The sequence below is a fragment of the Lates calcarifer genome, linkage group LG2, assembly GCF_001640805.2.
Source record: "Lates calcarifer isolate ASB-BC8 linkage group LG2, TLL_Latcal_v3, whole genome shotgun sequence".
Lineage (NCBI taxonomy): Eukaryota > Metazoa > Chordata > Actinopteri > Centropomidae > Lates > Lates calcarifer.
In genome coordinates, this window is record NC_066834.1 from 10,192,207 (window position 1) to 10,211,953 (window position 19,747).

At 39.6% G+C, this 19,747-nt stretch overlaps 1 protein-coding gene across 2 annotated transcripts in view; it reads left to right on the forward strand.

The window, feature by feature from the left end:
- Positions 1-602: 602 nt before the first annotated feature.
- kcnq1.1 (potassium voltage-gated channel, KQT-like subfamily, member 1.1) overlaps positions 603-19,747 on the forward strand; it is a 33,718-nt gene continuing 14,573 nt past the window's right edge. The window contains exons 1-6 of one of the 2 annotated variants that reach the window (XM_018683367.2): positions 603-1,254; positions 8,178-8,268; positions 13,923-14,049; positions 14,531-14,609; positions 15,214-15,310; positions 19,192-19,332. In XM_018683367.2, the coding sequence (XP_018538883.1) occupies positions 893-1,254; positions 8,178-8,268; positions 13,923-14,049; positions 14,531-14,609; positions 15,214-15,310; positions 19,192-19,332 (897 nt within the window). In that variant the 5' untranslated portion in view covers positions 603-892. The remainder of the gene's footprint in view (positions 1,255-8,177; positions 8,269-13,922; positions 14,050-14,530; positions 14,610-15,213; positions 15,311-19,191; positions 19,333-19,747) is intronic. The other variant, XM_018683368.2, reaches the window with a different exon arrangement.

A 19,747-nucleotide genomic window follows, 5' to 3' on the forward strand; every position in this document is an offset into this window, starting at 1 on the left:
ATCTACGTTTTCTCTGACTGCTCATAAGTGAAATTACAAACGTATTCTGTTTTTATGGTGTAAAAAATCTGCATCATAAAACATTACTAACTCAAATTGTAGTTCTAATGTTCATCAAGGATAGCAGGTACCAGTCATGTGTTTTGAATTTTGGTAGTGGGGTCACCCATTTGTTTATATGTGGGTTAGGACTGTGAGTATTATGCAAGAGCTTTTTACAGTGTTGCAACACAACCTTTAGGTATACAAATCCTTTGTTCTATGCTTATTTAGTTTGGTGCTATTCACACATGCATATGCCTGTGACCAAAGCCACGAATACAGAGATTTGTGTTTACACGCTGACCAAAAATATGTTGGGTTTGCATTTTTATTATTAATTATGAACAATTATTAATTTTGGTGGTGGTGGTTGCCACAGACACAAAGAAAAATTCCGATAATAAAGGATAATAAACTAACTATGTAAGTAAGTCAAAGGTGTGATGATTTCTCCACACAGATCTGAAGATGTTGTTCATCAACTTTAAGCAGTTTTGCAAAACAGTGAAATGTCTGAGCAGCTGGCGACTAACAGCGCACCGCCTGGCGCCTACAGCTCTCCAGGCTGATAAGTGCTCTGAAAGAGGCAGGGGATACTCATTCAGGGCTGAGACTCGCCATATCCTCAACAACCCAGAGAGCTGTTAAGTTAAATTAAAGAAACACCATCCTGGTGATCTAGAGCATTAATAACACAGTTTATGTTACAGTTTTATGCGCCCTGGCGCGATCAGGCGCGCAACAGAAGGTGAGCGCACATGGGCGAACATTTGTCCGTTTGAGTGAGTCACCGGAAAAAAATAACTGTGAAAAAGTTAAGCCGCCGACAGAAGAATAACGGAAAGCTATAATGTCTAATTCCGCCCCCTGTCAGGGGAACACACGGAGGTCTTCTGGTGTGGCACGTGGAAACAGACCACCGGATTTGGAGCTGTCGGAAACCACCTTTAGCGCGCCCGAACCAGGGACACCAGTGGCCGACAACGACACGTTTTCTGAAAGAGACAAAATGCCAGAGGACGGTAACACTCCCACTGAGGTACCCCCTGTTCACCTACACCCGTACTTATCTCATCCTCGGATGTCTGTGCGGATGTCGGTGTACAGCACCGGGGTCCGACCAGTCGTCACCCGCGCCTACATCCAAGGACGCGTGTATAACTTTCTGGAAAGGCCGTCTGGCTGGAAATGCTTCGTGTATCACTTCACTGTGTGAGTGTTTTTATTTTCATAAACATGCAGATCCACGGGGTATTCAAGGGTGTAATTGCAACTCTAAGATCCTAATTAAACAGGGAGTTAATTGCGCATGTAGAGCCTTGGAATCCCTCACTACAAAGAACTGTTAATCCTGTGAATTTTAGAAAGATGCTGCACAGATATCACAGCACAACTGGAGGTCCCTCTAGGAATATTATATGGATGTTTTAGTCTAGCCACAGCAGATTTAAAAAATACCATATAATTCATCACAGACAGCAGAGTCTCAGACAAAAGATGTACTCGTAGGAGCACTAAAGGAATATTATACAGATCTTTCATTTGGGAGCCTATTTTCCTTTGCATCATTGAGCATTTAATTTTCCAGAATAGTTTGACTGCAGCCACACAGAGGTTTCTGCTTTGCATTCAGTGAGTCTGTAACAACAGGACTTTTGAGCTAATTTAACCTGACAGGGAATGTCTTAGTGAGTTGTTTCCTTCCTGACAGTATGACAGGTATGTGGGACTACCTGGTTGTATGAAAATAAAATATAGATAATTTAGCAAGTGATAACAAAACTTTTTAGGGGGGTGTAGGCGTAGGGTGGGGTCAGGGTGGAGTTGGGGGGTACTGCTAAATTACCTGCTAAATACAAACTGCTAAAGCTTCAGTATCATGAAAAGGTTACATTATTATTCACCATCCAAAACTGATGCGACAGTTTTGTTAGGTAACATGAAAATCTGTACTTTGATGTAACACCAAAGGATACAGTAAGTTTTACTGTCTTTGTAGTGGGGTTTTTTCTCAGTATAACCCACATCCGGGAAACTGACAGTCCAGCAGATCCAGACTAGAGTGCTCAGACAGAGGTTTAGGAATGTGGGATATGATCTTCCAGCTCACCCCCCATGTGTGCTGTCTGTCCCCACTTGCTGGCACTGATAGCAGGCAGCTAAACTTGGCAGTGTGTGTGTCTGTGTGTATGTGTGTGTGTGAGTATGTGCGTGCATGCTGTGGAGTAGGTAGCAGCCCTCTCTGGCGCTGCCACCCTGTGACCCTGCAGTGTCGGAGGGGATGCAGGGAAACGCAGGCTGTCGGAACAGGTTAGAGTCTCAGTGACTCAAAGGGAGCACGAGCCAACACAGTGCAACTCAACCACATTCGAACATTACCCAGAGTAACGGCACAATACACAATAACAGGAGAACCAGTGGCTACTACGATTACAGGAAAACTGTTGTTTAAGCATCAACATTTTGAATATTATATTGAGAGATGAGAGATGAGATGCTTTAACATTTCTGTAATGGCCCCAACATGCTGATTCAAAGAAAGCTCAGGGAACAACACAAAGTCAAAATCAATATGTTTTTCGTAACCCAGTGTGTCAGTGGCAAATTTCACTTCTCTGCCTGTGTTTGATGGATGATTTTATTATGTTGCTATGGGCACACCAAGTGTGTTCTGAGGATGTCTTTGCCTCGACTGACAAGTTTTTCAGTCTGTCACACTCAGCCCTGATGGTTGTTTGTTTGCTGCTGCTCAGTTCCACCCAGACGCCAGCCCTGTATGTCCAGATTTGAAGGCAAAGGCACAGTCATATTAGCCTGTCACTGAAAGAAACTGCCCTGCACCTGGCCCCTCTGTGATTACAAACTCTATACAGTCTGTAAAAGTGATGCTGCAGTTTGTTGTCTGATATTGCAAAATTGTGCAAAAAATAGTGATGGCATATGCTAGAAACATGACCTTTCCAATAGTGTTTCTATTGGCTGACTGGGGATATGCACATACTCTATGTCAGAGTTGAACAAAGGTGATCTTCAGACTTCAAGTCCACTGGAGCCAGCCAGGGAATTGCACTCAGTCAGGAAGTGCATTCTTGAATGTGTTTATTGTGTGGGCTTCAGTGGACATGAATGGGATACACGATTGAAGTATCATATGATCATGCCTTTACTGACAAAGATGGCAGTAAGCTGTACACTCAAATAACATGCCTTGAGAAACCTATAATATATTTAGAAAACAAATTCCCTGCAGTGTTAACCAATGTACTCAGAGTTGTAGCTTTGTTCAGTTTCAGTAAATAGGTTTAATCTGTGCCATGTCTGCTAGTGCGTATGTTACAAAACTCTCTCAGTTCTTCAATACCACCAGGCGTTTGTTGTAAGCGCATGTTATTGGGATGTCAAACCACCCATTAGGTTTTTGAGGTCAGTTCAGTACCTTGTTGTGCAAGCGTTTGAGTGGGAGAAAAGCAGTTAAGAACAAGCATGGCCTTATCACTGAGCCAGACCTCAAACGTCAGAGTGACCCGAGGCCTTATCAGAGGTACCCTTGTGTGTGCGTATTTGCACACGTATATGCATGTCAGTTTTTGTGTATATGTGTGTGATGATACAGTTTGCTTAAAGGGACTTGGGAAAGGAACATGACATACATTTAGCTTAATGCAATTAATAAAGCATACCCCACACTCTCTTGATAAACACTTTAAGAAAGGATTTAGCATTTATCCATGTTTTATTCATTATTTTTTTTCCTGCCTCAGCACAACACTTGCTTGGTGCCTGTCTGCAGTGTGCTACACTTGAACAGTAAATGCAGTATTTTAGTTTGGAACAGCATGGATCCATCCCACATGCTGATTATAGATGAGTCGACAGGAGAGTTGAGAGAAAACACAAATCCGAAAGTGTTTTTCAGACCAGATATCTTGTCAAACAGTATCAAGCTGGAGGAAGTAAATTCAGACACATTTTTTAATGATTTAACAAACAGGCTAAAAGTTCACTATTGTTATTCTTTTCAATTTGAGCAGCATTTTTGACTTGAGCTGTTTGTATTCTACCCTGTATTTTAGTGACGGGGGAAAAGAAGTCTGCACTTTCATCTTTTCTTTCTTAAAAACCTTCTCTACACCCCTGCCTCAGTCAAACATCTTTCTTTTTGAGTCTATTTTTCCAAACACAGGAGTTAGGATTCTTAACAAAGCACACAGGCAAGGTCATTCACTGTTTACCACCTTTTATCTCTGAGATATTAACCCCATTTTGGCCTTGGCAGACTTCCCCTGACTGTCCAAATTATAGACAAGGGGTGATCAGGCCTTAAAACCTCACTATAATTCATTTTATGGTGTCTTTTATCACAGTGTCTCCATCCTAACCTCTGTGTTGTGTTGAATTGCTTTTGGTTGGTTTACATTTTTGTCTTTTATCACTCTAAAGCATGTTATAACAGTGATAAAAAATAAAGCATGATTACTGTTCCAAACAGGATATTTGATGCTAACAGCCAGTGACATGGTCAGCAGCGTCACTGCTAACTCTTATCCTGTCCTCTGCTTTGTCTCTACACTCGCTGCACAACAGACTGCAAGTGAATCTGTCCATCAATAATAGATAGGAGCCATGCTTTGAGCTTTTGTTTAGAGTTCAGTGGTGCTATGTAGCTGAGCCAATGTATTATTTTGTCTGTTGCTACACCAAGCCCACGGGTGCCAGGCAGTGACACAGAGCCAGTATTATCTATAGGCCTGGAGGTAAAGCAAGTGAAATACAATGGTGCAGTTAGTAGAGAGGGACTGACAAGTCAGATAGTCTCAGATGGATTAAAAGTGAAGCAGAAGTGTATGCTCAGCATACTGAGTGTGTATGTTTACTGGCATTTCAAAAGCTCTGAAATAATTTAAGCAGAGCTTCACTGACAAATTACAACCATTAGCATACTGCAGTGTTTGGTTTGGAAAGTTTGATGTTCATTTGTGTTTCTTTTGATCCTCTTTTAAACTGCCTGAGTCACATTTGAACATAAAATTTTATAAATTGCACTGCGTCCTAACTTGTGAGCATTTTTGTTTTTTTGCCCAGTGTGCGGTGCTCTGCTTAATAGACAAATTTGCTCCTCTTTACACAGGCTGTAGTCATTTTGATGTCATTTTACAGATGACACAGGTACCAAACTACAGAGTCATTAGGCTGTGTTATGTTGTCTACTTGTTCTGTTTTTTCAGACAGGACCAGCTGCTTTTGTTAGCTGAGTTACACACCAGCCCATCTTCCCTGAACAGGTCTCTCCTAGGTCTTTTATCTGTGTTGACGTGTGGCGTGCACATTCAAGTCCTTGTGTGTGTGTGTGTGTGTATGTGTTAGTTTAAAGGGGGGCTTTTGGATTCCTGGCCAGTCTTCAATAAACTCGGGCTGTAGCGTGTGGTGATAAGGGCCTTCATGGTGCAAACACCAACTGGAAACTATAACTCCCTCTACACATAGTTTCCATCAGTCTGCTCATATAGGAAGAAGACAGTGATTCCTTAGGGTTGTTTTCTGAACAACTAGAGCAAATACTTCCATCAACACTGTGCAGTAATGTCAAGATATTATAGCTCCATAATGGGTTTCTTGTATACACCAGTACCAACTGGACCCCCTAAGGACTTCAGTGATCCTATGAATTTCAATTTCAAAGTGCTGCCAGCAAGTCAGTATTTTCAATTACCCTGTAAAATAGTAGACAATATTCCTTCCAAGCTGTTTACATGGCCAATGAAAATATTCCACTAGTATTCCCATTCACATGAAGCTGGGTGAATCCTATAGCTATGCCCTTTCTAACTTTATTGTCCTATGCAGGCTAAAAATAGGTCAGTTTCTCCTTCTATCCAGAAATACAAGGTTTTCTTTTGGATATGCATCTCTACACCCGCTTTGCAATCTGTTAACTCATTGGTTTGTGTACAATGCAAAGAGCTGGCTGTAAACAAGCAAGAGGCCATGTGTTGCAAACTGATGTAAAAACCCAAACTGAGACGCGCATCTGAATGTGCTGTATACATGATGTATAACAGAATGCTCATAAAACCCAAATAATGTTGGCATATTCCACGTCTTAATTGGAAAATTCTAAATTCAGAATTAGGCCAAATTAAGAATATCCACACACATTATGCTGTTTACGTGACAAATATCAACATACTCATTGATCCTTTTGAGTTAAATGTCTCAACAACTATTGGAATGCCATGAAATTTGGTTCAGATATTCTTGCCTCCTTCAGGATGAATTGTAATAACTTGTGATCCCTTGACCTTTCATCTAGCACCATCATCAAATCAAGTTTGTCCAATACTTCGGTTTAAGACTAATAATGACACCACATCAGCCACAGCTGCACTTTGTATAAAGTGATAATAAGAAAAAGTTAACGGGCCAACTTCCTAAAGTTAGACAGTGAACGCTCAAACATTAACACATCAGCATGTTGGTCCTGCCACCGTGAGCATGTTAGCGTGCTGACGTTAGCAGTTCCTAAGCACAGCCTACGCAGAGCTGCTAGCGTGGCTGCAAACTCTTAGTCTTGTTACCACTTTTGGAGCATCCTTGTGGCCTCGGGTTTTAAAATCCCTAATTAAAGCCTGAATGCTGCTTGAGTCTGTTTGCTTGTCATAGCCCATTTCATTGCATCATCACATATGATAGTAGTCAAATTTAATTCTGTCAGCTCAATTTTTGTTCAGTAGGCATTAGAACTGCGCCTCTGTCAGTGTACCAAGTTTTGAAATAAATACTGGCAGCAGGCTTACTCTGTATCTAAACAGGAAACAGGCTCCCTAGTGTTTCCATGGAAGTTTGTTCTGTTGGTGTCACGTGAATCCATTCAGAGGTTCTGCCCTTCACTGTCACATCTCTTGCCAGTGCAAATCAAAAGTTAATCAGTCTGCCCTTGCCCTGGCACCAACCTTTCTGCAAAGTTTCACATAAATGAATTCTTAATTTTCTTAGATATCCTGCTGACAGACTGACAGTTGGAATGAAGGCAGACAGTAACTCCAACTTCAACTCTGATCACAGAGGCACAACTCCAATAACAAAAATAAAAACAGGAACTGAGGCTGTTACTGGCTTGGCGGGCTGAGGCACATGTTAACAAGGTTATGAGTTTGAGAATGAATCATTGCAGTCAGCCCTGCTTTCCCATCTTCCTCTGCTAGCGGATCTCTCCTCCTGACTTTTATCAGCAGCAGTGAAAAATTATTACTGGAATTTATTTGTTGTTCCAACATACTATATATAAGCCTTCGTTGTAAAGATAAGCTGCTCTTTTTCTAAATAACAAAAAGATGGTCATACAAAGATTTCTGAAATCCTGTTTGTCCTCAAATTTATAAATTTGTAAAAAGGGAGAGCATTATTTATATTTTTGGTGTAGTGTCACAGCAGCTTGAAGCCTTATCTAAAAAAAATAAAAAAGTATATTTTGCTCAAGTAGGTTGAGGAGTAACAGACGTCTCATTGTTGCTGCAGTTGAAACATGTGTGACCTTGAGGGGGAATAAGGAGAATGTTAAAGAGCAATTTAGTGTTTGTTGATCCTGCATGATGTGTGTGTGCATGTTTGTGCGTGTGTGTGTGTCTGCGTGTCCCAACCTGTGAGCTCATTATTTGACAAGTTTATCATGCACTTTGCATTTGTATGGTGGAGTTCAAAAGGTTCACAGTATTTCCTCCGGAGAGCTGTCCTTGAATGTTTGCTTAAATCCAGTCAGATACTTTTCATGACAAAAATATAAAGTGATGTTATGCTGTTGCTGTCTTGAAACCTTTTTTTTGTTCAGAAGCTTAGACTCGAACCAGACATCGAGGTTGACTGAGGTTTTTCTGTTTAAATCAAAGTGTGAAGTGCTGACATAAATATGAGTTGGAATGTTTTTGCATGGTGATTTGCATGGTTTGACTGGTGACAGGGTATGTAAACCTTTGATTCCAGGAAAATTATGTTTGTTAATAACCAAGAACCAGTTGATCATTGCTATGCAACTGCATAAAATAAGAATGAATTAGCTAAAAATGACCACCAAAATAAAACTTTAAAACCTCACAACATTTTAATCAAGACTAATGTATGTTCTGTATTTTTTTCTACAGGTTTCTCATAGTTCTGTCCTGTCTGATCCTGAGTGTCCTCTCTACCATTAATGAGTACCAAGCCCTGGCTCATGAAACACTCTTCTGGGTGGTGAGTGTTACATTTGATTACACTGAAAAGTAACACCAGGGATTAATCATAAAAACAATGTTTTTGTGTTTGGGCTAAGTAGCTTGGTCACTACTAAAACAATAAGTGAACTGAAGTTCATTCAGGAGATCTACTGTGGAGCAGTTCATAATCCTGCAGACCAGGGCTATATAAATTTGGCAGCCCATTCTCTTTAAGCTGCATACAAATTACATGACTTTAGAGTTTCAAAATGTGTGCAGTACATACGCCAATTCCATATCAACATAATGCAGTTCCAATGAAGCATGGCTTTCTCTCTATTTTGTAAGGTGATTTTTGGCTTATTGGTGGGAAAGGGGCATTGGGTGGATGTCTAGGGACTTACTTTGTTGATAAAAGTGGAGTTGCATAAGCAACAGGAGCGCACTGTTGGAGCTCAGAAACTGGTCATTTTGACTATCACATAAGGTGTTTTAGTGCTGTCAAAAGGCATTTTCCTTTTTGTAACCCAAAGCACGATCTTTCTCCTACCCTAACCACGTGGTTTTTGTACTTAAACAGAACCATTCTAACCCAAACAACGATGAAACGATTGGCGTATTTACTCCACCAACCTGGAGTGACATGACTAACATTACAGCTTTCTCCTTTTTAAACTCTTGACATGTCTGTTCCCTAAAGGGTCAGCACTAGCAAGACAATTTTATATAGGTCTTTTATGTGAATTCTCAAGTCAATGTTCTGCAAGGTTGTACAACATAAAAACTCCATGTGGATTATTTTGCCTGTGAGACTGGATCCGCATCATCTGCTTTAAAAGCTGGTGTGGCCAGACCATTGAGGTTGAAGAAGGACTGAAAAACTGAAATCTGAAAGTGATCCTGGCAGCAGATAAGAAGAAAGGAAGAAAAGAGACAAATGTCTTTAATGCTAACTCTAAGACCTGGAGTATACTCCCTTAAAGAAAGATATGAATTGATGTGGCACTTAGACGGACAAAACAGCTTGTCCCCCTGCTTGTCAAACTGCCTCATTGTGTGGTGCATAACTGCTCCAATCTTCCAACTGAAAGTGATGACAATACATTCATGCAATTACATGCACAGTGTCTGCATCTACACATGATGATATGTTCCATAAAGGGCAACAGCGCACCTGAATAGAAGAAAAAGAAGACCACAAGATGTAAAAGATGCAGGTTTCAAAACATTCTTTAAAAAATCACCAAATAGCTTTATAGATATTTTATGAGATAGAATGCATTCCATGTATTTGTTAGGCCTTAAAGATGCAGAAAATGAATCTGGGCAAGAAACACTGGATGTAAATCAAACTGTATTTGTTTACAGGAAAACTCCAGAGTGTACCTTTAATGATCCTGATCAGTAGCCTATGAACCACATGTGTATAAAATATACAAGTAGCATGATTATATTACATATTATAAATCTAAAGACGCACCTTTATTTCCTGATTACGTCAGCATTTACATTGTAAATATAGCCTGTAGCCTTTTCTCCCTGTGCTGTCTCCCAATCTGATCTTTCCTTTGACTTTCACCATCTGCAGTGCACTTCTGATTTGTCTATTTTCATCTGTAAATAGACTTGATTCAGATATGTTGTAAGTGATATGTGTAAGTAGTAAAGGAGGAGCTTTGTTCCCATGTCATGTCAAACTAATTTAAAGAAATTTAAAAATGATAATGATGCCATAAAACAATGCAGTTAATAGACACTGAGTCACCATAAAGGTGAAGAGACACACCACCTTGTTTACTAAAGCACATAATTAATTTGTATGTAAAATATATGTTTAATTAATTTCTATTACAGTTTGCTGACTGGATATTTTTAAAGGTGTTGCTGCAACAATCAACACAAAGATGACAGTTTTGCAAAAACACAGAATATGAAATTGCTTTTGTTTCAAAAGCAATTTCATGGGTTGATTGACCTAACATCAGCCTCACAAAAAACAATTTAGTGACATTCTGTGTGGAACTACATCGCTTTTTTTTCTACAAACAATTTCAGGGTGTCCCACTGGCCTAAGAGAGCGAAGGCACCTCCTCTAAAATCAATAGTAAATGGGATAAACTTAACCCCAACACACCAGCTGCTGAGCGCAGGAACTGTTTGGGTGATGGGTGAGTCACTTAAGCTCAGACAAAAGAAAACCCCAAGAAAGGATAAAAAGGACTTGAGGATTTTCTTTGAGAAGGACTGGGGTGCGCCACACGCGACAAGTTCACCTTGGGATGAGGATAATGGGATGAAATGGTCATGCCATTTCATGAGCTGGCGCATCAGAATGTCAAATCCTACCATTCTATTGTTGGGTTCGAAGATATTCAGGCTGCTGCAGAGGCTCCCATGTATAAGTAAGACTTGTAATTAAAATGAAAATAAAAATAATTTTTTCACCAAAAAACCATCACCAGTACCACAATATCATGAAATATACATTTTATGGTAAAATGTTTTTCTGCCCTAAGTTCACCCTCTGGAGATATTTAATCTTCTTATTCTTCTTCACAGATAATGAATAATTAATATTTGCCACGCTACTGAACCTACCAAAATCTCAAACATTCATCTTTTCCATCCTCCATCCCAGAGGGATTGTTTTGTACTTTGTGCTTTCTAGTTTAGAGATTCGCTCTGACCCTGTCACTCTTTTCATTCTCTCCTTCCCCTCATAGAAGTATCTCCTTAGTCTTGTTTCTTTCTTCCTGCACACTCAAGGTTAACAGAGTCCACTCTGCTCTTTACGTAGAGATGCAGCAGTGACTGACAGTGTTTGTAGTGGTGTGTTTGGCCAGATGCTTGGCAGTTCACCTGAAGGATTTACATTCTCAAAAGAATTTGTTAACCTTTCGGATAAAACTGACAGTGAACTATTAAAAAGTATTGCTACATTATATTCTCTTGTATTTTTTTATCAGTACATATTACGTTATCTGAAAGGTAGGATGAACCAAGGTTGGAGACAGAAGGATGACAGGGTTTGAGATTAGAGGGTGGGATGGAATGAGGGTTAAAGCAGGAGGGGATGAACAGAGGGTCGAATAGGGATCGATGATGGGTTTAGGTCGAAAGATGTGGAAAGTAACTCAGGGAGTGAGACTCAGTGTGAGGGGAATGACTAGATGAGATGTCATAGTTTTATTGCTCCCCTTGTGGCTCCGGTAATGAGATGGCAGGAAGAGAGGCAGCGGGGAGTCAGGGGATTGGAGGGGTGGAAGGTGTGAAAACTGAAAGGTAAGGAAGAGACAGGTTTGGGGTGATATTTATTTTGCAATTTCACTTGTTACTTATAATAGTTTGTGATTCCTTTATAATTTCTAACCAGGTACTAAAAGGTCTAAAAGGTGCCTTAGCTGGTAAACTATAAGCATTATTAATGAAGGATGACAGTATTAGTAATAGGACCTAATCCAGAATGATACTGATCCTCTTGAATCCATTGCTCAGGAATTAGCCATACCAAAGGAAGTTAAATAAGGGCCTACCAGATCCAAAGGGCCTCTTTCACATGGTCTTCATCAGCAGATGGAACTAGCTCAGTTGTTATGTTGGAGATGTTTCAACATTACTCTTTTACACTTTTGGGATTTCTCTCTTGAAGATAATTCTTGATTGTGGAAGCAGCAGTTGAATGTACAATCTAGTCTCAAGGTTCATTTTCAAAAAAATATCACTCAGTCTTCTGTTTACAAAGTCAAGAATGAACTGTCAATTGTAACTGTTGACAGTTGAGAGAACTCCATCTGTTGATGCAGAACATGTTATACAGCCAAATGCCCTGGAACAAGCAGGTAAGTGTCAGCTGCTGTTGCCAAGGTCAGAATGAACTGTCAAGCTCAACTACAAACAGCTGTTTTGATTCTGCTCTATGCCTGTCTCTGCCTCCTTTCCTGTTTGTTAATCGTGCATTGCCTTTTTGGATAGACCATTTGTTTCTCAACCTTGAAGTAGAAATCCTCAGTGAATAAATTAAGAAATACAACATTTTACATATTAGCTTCCAAGAGCACAATTTAACATAATATTAATCCAATTTTCATTTTAAAAGATGTGCTATTTTATAATCACTGACGTTTTAATCTCAGGCTCACATGAAGAAAAACACCTCCAATAATTCCCAGCTGAAAACATCTCCTGCTGTACATTATGGAGCACATCTCCTCCAGTTTGTTACTCCCATCATTCACTGCAAAATTATCATGTCACCATTAAAAATCTATGAAAGGCTATTGATTTGATTTCAGATAGCTTCATTTGGAAACATGTGTCAGTTATTAAGCAACATGTTGAGGTAATTGCATTCTCATTCACACCAGTTCATTCATTTCCACATGTTGGTTGTTTGTGTGCTGTAATTGATTTTTTAGAATCCATTTGTCCTCAGGGAGCTCTGGGAGAAACTTGATTGGAATTGAAATAAAGAAATGTTAATTGAGAAGCTTTAGTTCTATGAGCTCAGTATTTAGTATTGGACACATGCTGTTGTGGCTTGTTTCAAGTATTGTCATGTAAATTAAAAATAATTAGAGGAATAAGAACACGAAGAAAATTAGGAAGTAATCCAGATGTAGTATGGTAAATATGAAGCCATCATTGGCAGCTGGTTAGCATAGTTCAGCACAGAGACTGGAAACAGGGGAGAATAGCTAGCCTAGCTCTGCTTTAATCATTAAACCAGAATGTGTCATTTCTTACATTCTAGTTCTTGTATGAATTAAGCAAATGAACTTTAGAGGTGGTGACCCTCTCTCCTAAAGACAATGTTTCTGTGCAATTAAATTGCAACATGTTTTGCAGAAAGATTAATTGCAATCACATTAATGTATGTAATTGGCAGGACAAAGGTATGTTGATACTGAAACCATTTACAGACAACATGTTTGATCTCCACCAAAATATCTTATCTTGCAGCACAATATCACTTGTAGTGACTACAGAACTTTTATGGTTATGTGGTGCTTCGTTAAGGTTAGTGAAAGGTTTAATGCAGAAAAAAGTTCACAGTTACAGTTAGACACAAGCTGGCTGTAGCTTCATATTCTGTGTGTGTGTTCATTTTTTATTCTATGTGTTTTTGTACTTCGTCAACACCTGGCAGTTACTTAGAAGATTCGGGTCCTTTGAGCCACTAGCCTCAAGCAGAGATCAGGAGCAGGCTACCACCCACTAATTTCCCAGAGCCACAAGAGGCTTTCTATTTTGATGTAGAAAACTGGTGTTCCAACTTCCCCTTCAAAATTAATGAAATAAAAATACATTTCATGAGACTATTTGTCAGGATACATAATCGTTTTTTCATCTATCAGGTCCATGTAGATTTAGGAGCTGTATTAAGGAATTAATCAGTGTTGTGGTAGAAATTAAGCAGTGACAAATGAAGTATCTGTGGGTTGAGGGTCAATAATCCTTAATGAATTGTGGTGACATGATCAGGTTTGTGTGAGAAGCTGCAGAACAGCTGTGCAACAGTTGCATCTATAATTCAACAATATCTGTTTTAATGTGGACTTTGTTGAAGTCAGAGCAGCTGTTCAGGTGTTGTTGCACTGAGCAACCTGCAACAACATCTGATGTTTGTTTTTTTTTTTTTTCCCGACCTGTCCTTCATTTGTCTGTTCTGTTTGTCCCTCATTTCTCTGACAGGAGATTGTCCTTGTGGTGTTCTTTGGTGTGGAATATTTTGTCCGCCTGTGGTCAGCGGGCTGCCGCAGTAAATATGTCGGCATCTGGGGCCGACTGCGCTTTGCCAGGAAGCCAATATCTATTATAGGTGAGAATGCAACCCCCATACACACACACAACCACACACACACACATGCAAATATCCATAAACATGCACACAAACAGACCTATCACTCCCCACCCACGCACAATATTTAAACAATATCTGTAATATATCTTGAGCCTCATCCAAAAATGAGATACCTCAGACAAATTCAGCATGAAATTAAAACTGTCACTGCAATATTTTTTCTACCCTCAGCTTTTTATTCTTAAAATTGGAGCCTCCAGGTGTTTTTTTTAAATATGCAGCGAAGAATATTAGTGTTAATATTATTTGCAACCCTTCTCACCTCAATTGATTTATAGAATAATTTATGAAAACCAGTGATAATTTCTTAATAGAGCACTTTACTTCTACTTCTACTTGACAATGTCTGCACGTTCCTCTGTTAAGCTACATCTCTGTATATTGAACATCTGCATGCTTATGTCATACACTTCAACTCCCTTATTCTCCATCTATGCAGATCTGATTGTAGTTGTTGCCTCAATAATTGTGCTGTCAGTGGGCTCCAAAGGCCAGGTGTTTGCTACATCTGCTGTAAGGTAAGAGACAGTGTTTCTGCAAGTGGAAACAATGGTCTAACTAAGTCTGGTATAGGCCTGTTTTTCATGGTTTGTGTTGAGCCTTCTTGTTCCAAGTAAGGCAGACTGTAACGCCAGATTATATGAAGTAATTTGCCTAAGGGTGCCTCTATATTTCACTCCCATTACAGTGTGACAATGCCCCCAACAAAGTCACATCCGTAAAGAACTGGTTTTCTCATTTTGGTATGGAAGACAGCAAAAACTGACCTGCACAGAGCCCTGACCTCAACCCCATCCACCAATTCTTGGATGAGTTGGCCAGCTGAGAGCTAAGCTATATTGCCCAATATCAGTCGCCAACCTCACTAACGCTCTTGTGGCTGAATGGGAACAAATTGTGCAGCCAGGCTGCAAACTCTTGGGGAAAGCTTTCTCACAGGAACAGAAACAGTTATAGCAGTAAATGGATATGGAATGAGATGTAAGAAGGTCACATATGCATGTGATGTTTTGATGTCCATTTACTTTTGGCTCTACAGTGTGTGTGTGTGTGTGTGTTCACATGCATATCTAAATGCATCTGGTCTGAATACAATGTCAGCACACTTTTGTTATTTTCCAGAGGGATTCGCTTCCTGCAGATCTTGCGTATGCTTCATGTTGACCGGCAGGGAGGAACCTGGCGTCTCCTGGGTTCTGTTGTCTTCATCCATCGGCAGGTACACAAACACAGCATAAAAGCTCATTTAATGTCAGGTCCAAAGCCATCTGGGCTTCTGATTATTATTAGTAAGCTGGAGGCTTTCTGTCAGGGGATTTACAGCCTCTCCTGATCACGTAGGCCATTATTTTTCATTACTATGCAGTATGGAGAGAGAGAGTCTTCATATGGGAATACATCATACAGCAAAGAGAATATTCAGCAGAGAATCACAAGAAAATAGCTACTGTGTAATTGGTGAGGTTTTTAGGGTTATAGACTCTGCTAGAGAGTGCTGTGTCTTCCTCCAGGGTATCATTCAGCTGAGACACAGAGGTGGCCATGATTATCCCCAGCGGCCACAGTAGCTGTCTCCAGTGTCTGTGTAAAAAGAAAGAGGGATGAAGGTGAGCAGAGTGTCAAAGGATGTTGCTCATCCAGTACCACCTACTGTTCTCCCTTGTATTGGCCTTGGCTGATGACCATATTGCTCCCGGCTGATGCTGCTCATCAGCAGTCATTGACCTCAGCTGTAAAGAAAGTGAGTGCAGGGAGGTATTGGTGCTTTTTTTTGGATTCCTACCAGGTAGAGTCATTCACTACGTGCTGTCACTCTGCATGAAATAATGCTGCATTTACGTCACATCATGACGAGCAGCTCAGTGTTCACGTCAGCCTCTGACTCATACATATCGGGATTTCAGGGTTTAACTTGATATAAAATATCTATATATCACTTGGTGTTGAACTGCAACAAATACGTAACTCAACAAAAGTAGCTAATTTAGGTCGTTTATCTCTTGTGAGCGCTCACCATCTTGGAAAAATATGTGAACACTCACAAGCTGGAAAAAGGGAGGTTTTTTGTACTTTCCTGTTCTGCCCACATTACATGTGTGACTCATGTGACATACCATTCACAGCCATAACCCTGAGACATCTGCCACCAGGTGTACTGATACATAATTAGTGGCGTTTCCCTGTAAAAGCATAACATCCCTCAAGCAATCACTATGTGCAATCAAATAAGGTCAGCAAAGGTTTTGGCCAGTGGTTCTCAACCTTTTTGGTGTGTGTCCCTTTAAAACAAAGCGATATTTGCTCACCAGCCTCTTCACAGGTTAAAGTCTTGGTTTGTGTGCATGAGTTGTGAGGAGTTCAGCTAAGAGTGTTCTTTCAGGCTCGCATTGCTTCATTTGAAGTATTTTTGGAGATTAAAGAGCGTAGAGTAGAAAGGAAGCGATTATATAAAGTATTATATAAAGTATATTTCAGAGGAAACTAGCAAAAATTAGAGAAGGAGAGCTGAACTAATTCATGTAGTAGACATATATATTTCTTTCTTATTCCTTTAATCATCTTATGAACCCTCAAGATTTATCAACCCCCAGCCTGGGAACCTGCACTTCAGGCTATGTACATGACCAAAATAATATTTTATCAAGATGGAATTTAAATTCATATAATGTTTCCTTCATTTTACAATGCCCGTGTTTCCCACGCAGTCAGGGTGGTGGAGAATGACAAGTCAGCATGGGTGTAGACTAGTTGAGGATTTAAGTGTCCAATTCCAATCTGCACTACCTGGCCTGGGACTGGCCTATTATGGTACACCCTTCACAAGAAGAGACTGAGGAGAGAGATGAAAGTGAGATTGACTCTGGAACAGGTGCGGTTTGATTCAGTTCTGATTAAAGGCATGAGAAGCCGAGCTTTGTTACATAGAAGGACCTTCTCCATGAGAGTTGGGCTATTTGTGTTTTTCTCTATTCCATTTTCGCATTGCACCCTCTCTGGCTATGGAGCATATGCTCTGTTAAGGCCCCAACTGCCCTAAGGGAAATACAGTGTGTGCTCATAGGACAGTCAGAATAGAACAGGTCAAATTGCCATCAACCAGCTGGAAACTGGTGCATTGTACCTCCAATATTTGTTCCTCTGTGATTATCTGACTGTTCTGGTTAAGTCAACACAGAGCCTGAATATTTTGCTCAGCCACACTCTTATATCGACACATGAAACTGCAGACCTTCTGTGTCAGCAGCTGGAGTTTTTTAAAGTCAATGGAGTTTCATTCACTCTAATCAGTATCCAGTCTTTGTGTTATAACAGCATTTAAATACACACTGAGTAGTGTTCTAGTGCTTGTGGCTTGTAAACACAATTTGCACAGTTGGTCCTCGCTGGCTCGCTGGCAGATGGGAAGCACACATCTCCAGAATGTGTTTGCCAGGTCACAGCAGCAGTAACACATCTACTAAACCTTTGGTCGTGACTCAAGGACGACATACCTGAATGTATTAAAAGCTGTTATTTCCAAGAATTTTGCACTTATAAGTTGTAAGTAGTGAGGATCGTTGAAGGTGTTGCACGCTCTGGTGTTCACCACCTAAGGTTTCATGCACATAGATTTCCTTTAAGACAAAGTTACATAGTCACATGGAGAGATAAAGACACAGATGTTGAGTACCATTAGACATTAAGAACTATTTGTGTAAGGTGGTGTGGGGACATATTTATGTTATTTCAAGGGAGGCAAATACAGATATCTCCCAGATTGTTTTTGCAGTAATCTGCTTCTGCTCCTCCGTGGCGCTCTGAAAAATCTGGGAGTGACAGTTTTGGGCCGAGACACGCATATGAGTTTTGCTCATCAGGAATTCAGTCCAATTTAGTGCGGTGTGTGCTCTGGCACTCTGAGTGGTTAAACATGGTTTAAATCACATAGTAGGTGAGTGTGAAGAGAACATTTACTAAAAGAGCTCTTTCAAAAATCAGTGGTCTAATTACAGTCAGACAGGATAAGAGGTAAGGCCAATTAGACATCCTGAGCAAATCAGAGACATCTCCTTATTGAATCTGCAAAAAGATGCTTCGTGGTTATTGTGAATATACTGGGAGAGATTACCTGTCTGGGTTTCAGACTAACTTGTAATGATTTAGTGCCCATCTGAATTCAACTGGTGATTAGTGATTGTTATTGAATATACTTTTAGTTTTAGAAAAAACTGTCAAAGAAAACCATGAAAATAATCTTTGTTTTAGTCTACATGGACACTTAACATTTTTGTCATCACATCTGACAAAACTGAACATTTTAATCTAATTTTAGTCAAAGCCAAGAGTGAGCATTTTAATAAAACGTCAGAAAACTGCTTTCAAATAATATTTCCAGTTGAATTTAGGATAAAAAAACAGTTACTAAAAAAAAAATCCACAAAATGACAGGTTGTATGATTAAGAATACAGCTTCGCAGACAGGCTGTCAGGTCTGATGTTATTTATTTCAGACATGAAACATGTTCTGATTTGCATATTTGTTTTGAACAAACACAATTCAACAAACAAGACTTGCAGCTGAATGAAACATATAGACACCAATTATAGAGACAGTCAACAACAACAATCAGCACCTCTCTGACTGCATCAGTGATGCCCAGCCCTTTTATTTAAGAAAATCCTGAGCCTTTTTAAAAAGTGAAGCTATATGCAGTATTTGTGACCCATTTTTAAAGATGCATGTCTTCAGTTAGATCAAATGGTTGATAAGTATTAAAAAACCTACCAATGCACTGTTCTTTTTGGTCTTTTCATGAGATTTGTTGATAATAGTAAACATACAGAATAATGCTAACATTATCCTTAAAGTGCAACCTTTTTCAACCAATTAGTTTAATGACACGGGACAGCACAATACTCAAAAAGATTTTAATCGTCATGTTCACAGCATATTTACATGAATATTCACATCCATATGTCCTGTTATTAGAGAACACAGCCACACCAGATGAGACACAGCCACACATATATATCATATCATTTATTATGGCCTTTGAAATGATCCTGTTGTTGTGTATTGAAATATGAAATATGTCATGCATCTGTGCATGTGTATTTCAGGAGCTGATCACTACCTTATACATTGGCTTTCTGAGCCTGATCTTCTCCTCGTACTTTGTCTACCTGGCAGAGAAAGATGCAGTCGACGGCAGCGGCTCCATTGAGTTTGGAAACTACGCTGATGCTCTGTGGTGGGGAGTGGTAAGTATGTGTGTGTGTGTGTTACTGTGTGATGCTTGTCAGGGGCCAAGTCAAAAGATGCTAACTACTGTTAGCTTAGCATAACATAAAGACTGGAGGCAGGGGGGAAAACAGATCCAAAGGTGAAAAATATCTGCCCACCAGCAAGTTTAATGCTCAGTAATAGCACATTGTGTCTTATTTATTTAATCTGCGCAAAAAATACTGTGTATGTCAAACTATTCCTTTAATCACCAGTTAATTAAGTCAACTTGAATAATTAAATTCTACTTATTTCATTACATTCTACTTTGTTATCAAATTCTTCTAAATATTTTAATATTATTTTATTACTTGAAATAATTGTTAATAAGAAGAATAGAGTCTAATAGAACATTATAGTCAGACTCTACAGAACTATGACATTAGCTGTATT